At 38.3% G+C, this 9,141-nt stretch overlaps 1 protein-coding gene across 1 annotated transcript in view; it reads left to right on the top strand.

Annotated features, from left to right (window-relative positions):
* Positions 1-9,141, top strand: part of PHACTR4 (phosphatase and actin regulator 4) — a 75,125-nt gene that overhangs the window by 11,232 nt on the left and 54,752 nt on the right. The window contains exons 2-3 of the mRNA XM_006777629.2: positions 1,091-1,279; positions 1,957-2,010. Of these exons, the coding sequence (XP_006777692.1) occupies positions 1,258-1,279; positions 1,957-2,010 (76 nt within the window). The 5' untranslated portion in view covers positions 1,091-1,257. The remainder of the gene's footprint in view (positions 1-1,090; positions 1,280-1,956; positions 2,011-9,141) is intronic.

Below are 9,141 nucleotides of genomic sequence, written 5' to 3'. Positions count from 1 at the left end.
GCCAGCGTTGGCTCTGAGGCTTGGCTCCAGCTCTGAGGCCTCAGCTGCTGAAAGTAGGTATCTGGTTTGTTTAGGTTCTATAATCGAAACACTGTATCAACTCCCTCTCTGAGATCCCAGCCGGCTGAAAGCTGGTTTCTGGGGTTTTGTTTAGCTTCTATATTTGTTACAATGTTTCAAACTGCAAGCTCAGAGGTCGGCAAGCAGCAGGCGGGGAACGTTGCGGTCCTCCATCACTGAAGCAAGCAAGTCTCATGTTCAGTTTAAGCTGCCTGGCTGCTGGCCGTCATCTTGGCTGGCAGTTAATTTGCATATAGCCCTGATTAGCCAATGGGAAGGGTAGTGGTTGTACGCTAATTACCATGTTTCTCTTTTATTAGATAGGATATAGATGTTCTGATCCTCATGTTCAAACACTCAGAATTCGGTCACATTTGTACTCCCCTGGTACATGCTGGCTAAGTCTTGTAACTCTCTGAGGTTATAGTTCTGACCTTATCAGACACAGTACTGTCCTACTATAAATTAAAGGCCGATGAGCCAGGGGGCATGTAGGTGGCAGATCCTGAGGGGCACTGTTTTATTGAACAGGTCGGGGAGTCCTCTGCATTATCGTCATGTGAGGAGAGAGCGCTAGCTCTTACAGGGCCACTTTTGTAGTCAGAAGGAGTTAAGGAGTATTTGGGTATTTGAGATTTTGGAGGGGTTTCAACTCTGTTGTCTCCATCTTGTGGATTAGAGTCCCTTTTTCCTAATCAGGGTCCTGATGTTGGCATAGCATACTTCCCTGGTTGAGAGTTAACTTTCTTTGGAGCTGGGCTATTCTCATGAGCCTGGTCTTCAATTTTTTCTGTCCTCCTGCTGTCACAGAAAAAAAGCCTCTTTGTATGTTTACCTAGGAGGTCCTGTGGCTTTCGTATTTGACTTTCACTTGACTGTTAATCACTCCTAGCTTTTTGTTATCTTTTTCTAGAGCATCAATTGAATTTAATAATAGCTATTCAATTTCATTGTCATAGTCATAGTCATTGTTTCCCCTTACTTTTCACAGGCCTGAACATCTAGTCAACTAGAGTATTCCATTCCACAGACAGACAACACTATCATCACTGGTGAAAGTGTAAGAATTAGACCAGCACCTTGTGCCATGGATTATCTGTGTTACACCCACCACCAGTGATGGAGTCCTCATTGCCATCTAGTCTGTGAGCAATTCAACTCCAAATCCACATCATATTTCCAGTTTTTTCAGATCGCATGTGGCACCAACTGTTAGTAGGTACTTGTTCTCTGAAAATACACTCTGAATTGGAGTTTAGAATTCAGACTGTTTATTAGGGAATTCCCTTGGGATCCAAACCATAAAAGAGACAGGAAGCAAGATTGGCAGATTTGATCCTTCTCTTAATTAAGGGTGAAGGAGGTTGGATATCTATACTTAGTCACAGTTCTTTCAAAATAGTTTTTTTTTGCTTTATTTTCATATTTGATCATTCTAAACTTATAACTTACTGAACCATTCTCCTGTATCTAAAATAACTTCTACTTTCTTTAGGCAAACCAATTCCTTCCTTCTAAGATATGCTCATATCCTTTCTCAGGTGTTTGTGAGTTTCGGAGGTGTTTTTTTGTTTTTGTTTTTTATAACGTAAAATTTTGGCTTTTATACTCTCATAATTCAAGCTGGGGTTTGGAAAGGGAACTTATTTGAGGAAACTGAAAATGATATATTTTAAAATGAAAATTATCCTTCAAGTTTATGATACTTTTATATTATGAATCTGTATTTCAACCCCTTGAAAATAAATCCCAGTTGGCAATGTTCTCAGTTAGTTGTACATTTCTATTATGTTCCAGTTTTAAATTATAATCACTGGTACTGAACTGGGTTTATTTTTTTAAAAAGCATATGGATTTTGTGTTTTAAATATATTATTTACTATTTTCTCTTTTTAGAAACTATACCCTACCTCCCTAAACTGGTTAATAGTGGCATGGAAGATCCATTGGGTGAGTATCATCTACACTTTTAAAAAATTTATCTTTATTGTTGTATTATAGATGTCTCCCCTTTTTTTCTCCCCAATGACCCCTCTACCCAGCCCCTGCTGCCTCTCTCCAGGTCTTCACCACACTATTTTCTGTGTCCATGGGTTATGCATACATATGCCTGTAAGTTCCCCGGTTAATTTCTCCCCACCTACCCCCGCCTTCCCTATGTGATTCGTCAGTCTGTTCCATGCTTCTATGTCTCTGGATCTATTTTGTTCATTAGTTTATTTTGTTCATTAGATTCCACAGATGAGTAAGATCATGTGATTCTTGACTTTTTGTTTTTTGTGCAATCATTTGGTATTCTCTGATTGACTTATTTCACTTAACATAATACTCCCCAGTCCCTCCATGCTGTCTCAGAGGGTAAGAGATCCTTCTTTTTTACGGCTGCATAGTATTCCATGGTATAAATATACCACATCTTTTTTTATCTACTCATCTATTGATGGGCACTAGGGCTGTTTCTAAATCTCAGCTATTGTAAATTGTGCTGCTATGAACATAGGGGTGCATATATTCTTTCTGATGGTGTTTTGGGTTTCTTAGGATATATTCCTAAAAGTGGGATCACTATACAAATGGCAGTTCCATTTTTAATTTTTGAGGAAACTCCATACTGTTTTCCATAGTGGCTGCAACAGTCTGCATTCCCACCACCAGCACACTAGGGTTCCCTTCTCTCCACATCCTCTCCAGCACTTGTCATTTGTTGATTTGTTGATGGTCGCCATTCTGAAAGGTGTGAGGTGATACCTCATTGTCATTTTAATTCACATCTTTCCTTGATGATCAGTGACTTTGAGCATTTTTTTATATGTCTCTTGGACATTTGTATGTTCTCTGAGGGTTCCCTTTTGTCCACATCCTCCCCAGCACTTGTCATTTGTTGATGTGTTGATGATAGCCATTCTGACAGGTGTGAGGTGATACCTCATTGTCATTTAATTTGCATCTCTCTGACGATTAATGACTTGAAGCATTTTTTCACATATCTCTTGACCATCTACATGTCCACTTTGGAGAAGTGTCTAAGTTCTTTGCCCATTTTTTAATTGGATCATTTGTCTTCCTTTGTTAAGCTACATGAGTTCCTTATATATTTTGTAAATTAATTCCTTATTAGATGTAACATTGGTAAATATATTTTACCAAATGGGGAAAATATGCCAGTGTAACTTGAAGAACTATCGTGAAAATGTTACCAAGTTTATATTCTTGTCACGTCCAGTTACCATAGATGACTGTGGTTAGTTAGGCACTTTGACCTACTTGTACAAGTAATAGCTCAGATTAATAGCCGGGCTTTGAGAAGACTTTTTTTTTTCTTCTTTTAGAGAGAGAGGAAGCAGGGAGGAGAGAGAGAAACATTGATCAGTTCCACCTCATACATTGCCTCCGATCAGGGATGGAATCTGCAACCTAGGTATGTGCCCTGAAGGGGAATCGAATCCACAACCTTTGGTGTATGGGATGATGCTTCAGATAACTGAGCCCCTCAGTTCAGTGAGAAGACTGTTCTTGAAAATCTTACAAAATCAGAATTTCTCCTTTGATTTTTTTTAAAGTATTTTTTTATTGACTTAAGAGAGGAAGGGAAAGGAGGAGAGAGAAACATCAGTGATGAGAGAGAATCATAGATTGGCTGCCTCCTGTATGCCCCCTACTGGGGATCAAGCCTGCAATCCAGGCATGTGCCCTGACCTCTTGGTTCATAGTTCGATGATCAACCACTGAGCCACCATGGCCGGTCTCCTTTGATTTTAATGATCTTAAGTGGCTTCTTTAGGATCTTTGCTTTTTTTTTTCCCCCTGAAGAGAGGGTAGTTACATCTAGTTCATCAGCGAAATCCTTATATTGAACACCAGAGGGCAGTTTAGTTTCATTACCAAGTTAATTCTTTTTTTTTTAATAATACATTTGTGTGTTTTTTAAAATATATTTTTATTGATTTCAGAGAGGAAGGAAGAGGGACAGAGGGATAGAAACATCCATGATGAGAGAGAATCATGGATTGGCTGCCTCCTGCAAGTCCCCCACTGGGGATCGAGTCCAAAATCCAGTCATGTGCCCTTGACCAAAATCAAACCTGGGACCTTTCAGTTCGCAGGCCGACGTTCTATCCACTGAAACCAAACCGGCTAGGGCCCAAGTTAGTTCTTGAGAGGATTATTTATGAACAATTTAACTTAGTAAATTGAGTTGATTGTAGTTGCCTGGTGACAAATCCTAAAGAACATGTCTACTAGTATATGGCCAATAAGAGTAACATACAATAACTCCAAAGGTTTTTACTGGAAACTTATTTTTCTCTCTGAGTTACATCACCTAACTCAAGGATAACTTAAATTTAATTTAAGCCGAAACCGGTTTGGCTCAGTGGATGGAGCGTCGGCCTGCGGGCTGAGGGGTCCCAGGTTCGATTCCGGTCAAGGGCAAGTACCTCGGTTGCGGGCGCATCCCCAGTGGGAGATGTGCAGGAGGCGGCTGATCGATGTTTCTCTCCCATCGATGTTTCTAACTCTCTATCTCTCTCCCTTCCTCTCTGTAAAAAATCAATAAAATATATTTTTAAAAAATTTTAATTTAATGTAATTAAATTTATCATTTAAGCTAATTAAATGTAACTTAAATTAATTATAACTTAAATTTATTAGAGGATAACATAGTGAGAGTTGCTATGGAAGTTAAAGTTGGCCAATAGTCAATTGAAACATAAATTGAAATGTACTTTTGATCACTAATATGAGAAAAAAGTTGTCTTCTGTGCTAGTGAGAAGATTTTTCCTCTAATACTTTAAATCTTGGAATTTGTAAATTAACATTTACATTCATATGTGGATTTTAGAAAAAAATGGAAATGATTCATAATTACATATTTAACAACCAGTCTCATTCTCTGTTTCCTCTACTCCTTCAAATGTTATACTGATTTTTTTCTTCGTTGCTTACAAAACATACATATGATAAGAATTTCCTTTACTGAGTTATAGTCCACTCAATGCCATTTGACAAAGTAAAGATTCTGAATGTAAAATGAGTTTTGTTTCTAAGAAGATGGGGTCTGTATAATATGGGTGAGAATTTTGTTAAGTCGGTTTGGCTAACAGTTATGTAGATGTATTGAAAAAGAATTATGTTTTCTATTCTAAAAATAAAATGAGGGATTTTTATCCATCAAGTTCCAATGGGACTAACCTATGGCCTCTAGGACCTTTCCTACATGGACAAATGTTTACACATTTTATTTATAGTTTAAAATCCATTAATTTTGTTAGTATTGACATTTGTAAATACCATTACTGATCTCATTGGAAAAGTCTTTAAATCTTGAGAAGCTATCAAGCTCACTCTAGTGGATATGTTTTCCAAATTTTAAATTTTCTCTAGAAAGCTTGACTTAATATCACTGACAATGCATACTATCAGGTTTTGTTTTGTTTTTATTCTGTTTTGAGACAATGTCTGTCAAATATCTAAGCATGTATAACATAATTTGTCATTCAGTCTTTCCTTTGAAAATGGTATCTTATGAAAAAAATTGGCTAGCTCAGCTTGCAACTCAATCACACAAGTGCCTTTTCTGAAGGTAACCATTGCACTTAAGTATATGCTTTATGCATTTCTTATCATTTCATCACACATAATAAAAGACATGTACCGAAGGGTTAGAGTTATTAAAACTAATAATTTTTATATGTTTATCAAGGACATTCTTAAAGCTGGTGTTATTTTTAACTTTAATTATATAGTGGTGACCAATATGAGGCCTATTACAATTTGGTGGTACTGCCTTGATTTGTGTTAGGGTACCAGTAGTTTTGCCCACCATTGCTTTTGGATCATCAGTGCAAATGTCAACACAGTGAAAAAGATAAATAATTCTTTAGTATTATTAAGTATATAGTTGTACCTCTTGGACTCCTAAAAGGATCTCAGGTATCCCCAGGGATTGATGGACCATACTTACTTCAGCTTCCTGAGGTTCATAGAGGTTCTTCTGTGAAAATCAGGAGCAAAGTCAAGACTTAGTCCTGGAAATTATATTGAGTAGGACCAGGCTTCTGACAAGTTTAGACAAACTTCATTAAGTTTCTGTAGTACCCTCCCTTCTACAGAAGCGAACACAGTTTGTTGGACATTTGGCAGAAATATGGTCAGAGGGAGTGAGTACCGGTAGTTCTGTGGTGTTTCCTAAATTGAGTGTGACCTACGCGCAGCTGTAGGATAAAGAACACGTTTGTGGAGTGAAATGAGTGTTCTGAGCTCATTAGGCAAGTGAGTGTTTTGAGAAGAAATTCACCAGTATGTAGTCAAGGCAAGTTGTTGGCCAGGCTCACCTGGACACTATGTTCTATCTTTGAGAAGAGGATAAACGGCAGCAGAGATCTCGGTGATGACAGACCTCAGTATGTCTCTTGAGTTAGACTGCTCCCATCTGGACTGGTGCCCCTCCATGTGTGGCACACAGCTGTCATCCTAAAATATTCCTAGTTACCTGGTGACTCTGCTTCTCTCCTGTTTTTCCTCTTTCGTTTCCTGAATCTTATGTCTTCCTCTTTCTTTCTTTTTAAATTTTTTCCCTTTATTGATTTTCAGAGAGAGAGGACGGGAGAAGGATAGAGAGATAGAAACATCGATGATGAGAATAAGTGATCGGCTGCCTCCTGCATGCCCCCTACTGGGGATCCCGCCTTAAACCAGCATGTATTCTCTGGAAATTGAACCATGACCTCCTGGTTCATAGGTTGATGCTCAACCACTGAGCCATGCCAGCTGGGCAAGTTTTTGGGTTTTTTTATGAAGAAATGAGCTGTGGAAGAAGTGAGCCAGCTGGGCTGTGTGAACTCAGGGAGAAAGTTACAGAGGCGAAAGAAGGGCCCTTAGACCTTCCTTCAAAGGTCTGCACCTTGAGGGAAGAAAAAAGGAAAGAAAGAAAGAAAGGCAGGGGTGGGGTGGGGGTGGGGCGTTGGTTCAAGAGACAGGGAGATGGCACCTGGGCTAAAGGGTTTTTGATATAGGAGAGGATCTGTCTGTAGGTATACTAAATTGCCTTCCCAAAATGTTATTAAGTTTCTGTAGTGCCTCCCTTCTGTAGAAGTGAATGCAATTTTGTTTAAAATTTTTTTGGTATTTGTTTGATGAAATAATTTAATGAGTGGATTATTACTATGAATTTGAAACTAGGTTATTCTTATGCGTGGTGTTCTGGAAACAGATTTACAAGGTAATTTCTCCTTTAGATTAGAATTTATATCACATAGGAAATAGGAGAAGCAGTTTGTTGAGGTAGAAAACAGAAGCTATCTCCTAAACAAATGAAATCAATTATTTCCTTCCTACTCTGTATCTGAATTTATAAATCATATTACATTATAAAGGGTTTTTTCCTAGCTGTTAAGGACATACATTAAGAAGCCATGCTCGCCTTAACTGGTTTAGCTCAGTGGATAGAGCGTCAGCTTTCGGACTGAAAGGTCCCAGGTTCGATTCCAGTCAAGGGCATGTCCCTTGGTTGCGGGCACATTCTCAGTAGGGGGTGTGCACGAGGCAGCTATTTGATGTTTCTCTTTCATCGATGTTTCTAACTCTCTATCCCTCTCCCTCCTCTCTGTGAAAAATCAATAAAATATATTTTTTAAAAAAAGAAGCCATGCTCAAAGCTAATACATGCACTTCACTTCAAAGTTTATGGGAAAAAATTTTGTGATGTTATGTTGTTATCATTTGAAGCTCAAAATGTGCTGATGACACAGTCCTTCCCTCCCTTCTCTTTAAGAATGAAGGACAAAATATGAACTTAATTAGTTTTGAGATCCTTACGGTGTAGGAGCAAAATGCCTCTGGAATTAAATAATGCCCAAAATGATATTAGTTCTATTTTTCCCCCTGGATTTTCAGTAGAAACTTAATGTAGCATTGTTATGAACATATATTAAATATCTTCTGTCATCTTATAAGACTATAAACTTATGGAGGGCAAGATCTGTTTTTTTGTTGTTGTTAATTCTTACCCCGAGGATATTTTTTTCTATTGATTTTTTTTTAGAGCAAGTAAGAGGGAAGAAAAGCGAGAGACATTGATTGGTTACCAAGTCAGAACCAGAGGTTTTTTGTGGTTTTGTTGTTTGTTAAGAGAAAAAAAAAATTTAAATATATTTTTGTTGATTTCAGAGAGGAAGGGAGAGGGAGAGAGAGATAGAAACATCAATGATGAGAGAGAATCATTGATCGGCTGCCTCCTCCATGACCTTTACTGGGAATTGAGCCCGCAACCCAGGCATATGCACTTGGCTGGAATCAAACCTGGAACTCTTCAGTCCACAGGCCAACGCTCTATCCACTGAGCCAAACCAGGGCTGTTTGTTTTGTTTTTCAAAAAGTATGTTTTTATTGATTTCAGAGAGAGGAAGGCAGGAAGAGAGAAATAGGAACATCAATGATTAGAATTATCCATCAGCTGCCTCCTACATGCCCCCTACTGAGGATGGAGCCTGTAATCCAGGCATGTGCCCTGACCAGTAATTAAACAGTGATCTCCTGGTTTATGGGTCGATGCTCAACCACTGAGCTACACTGGCCAGGTAGGACCAGAAATTTTTATTTTCATGAAATCCAGTTGTTTTTTTCTTTTATGGTTAATACTCTTTATTTTTTTTTTAAATTTTAATTCTTTATTGTTGAAAGTATTATATATGTCTCCTTTTCCCCCCATTGACCACTCCCTGACCGCTCCTGCCCCCCAGCACATGCCCTTGCCTCCCTACTGTCTGTATCCATTGTTTATGCTTATAAGCATGTGTTGGGCGTCTGCCCCTTGGTGACCAGTGCACATCATAGTTACCGGCTGGTCGTCTGGTCGTAACAGTCGTTTAGGCTTTTATATATATAGATTGCAATCTGTAGCTACAGCTTCCCTTTTTTTCATTGCGTAGAAAGACTAAATACTGCATTTCACCTGACCATTTAAATATTTTACATATTTAAATTTTCATATTTAAATTTCCTTTAATTTTATATCTTCTGTTTTTCTTCTTTGATCTCCCAGAAGAATTTAAATGCTGTAAAACAGGTGCATCTGGCTGTTT

Source organism: Myotis davidii, unplaced genomic scaffold (genome assembly GCF_000327345.1).
Source record: "Myotis davidii unplaced genomic scaffold, ASM32734v1 scaffold149, whole genome shotgun sequence".
Lineage (NCBI taxonomy): Eukaryota > Metazoa > Chordata > Mammalia > Chiroptera > Vespertilionidae > Myotis > Myotis davidii.
This window is presented reverse-complemented; position numbering and strand designations above follow the sequence as displayed.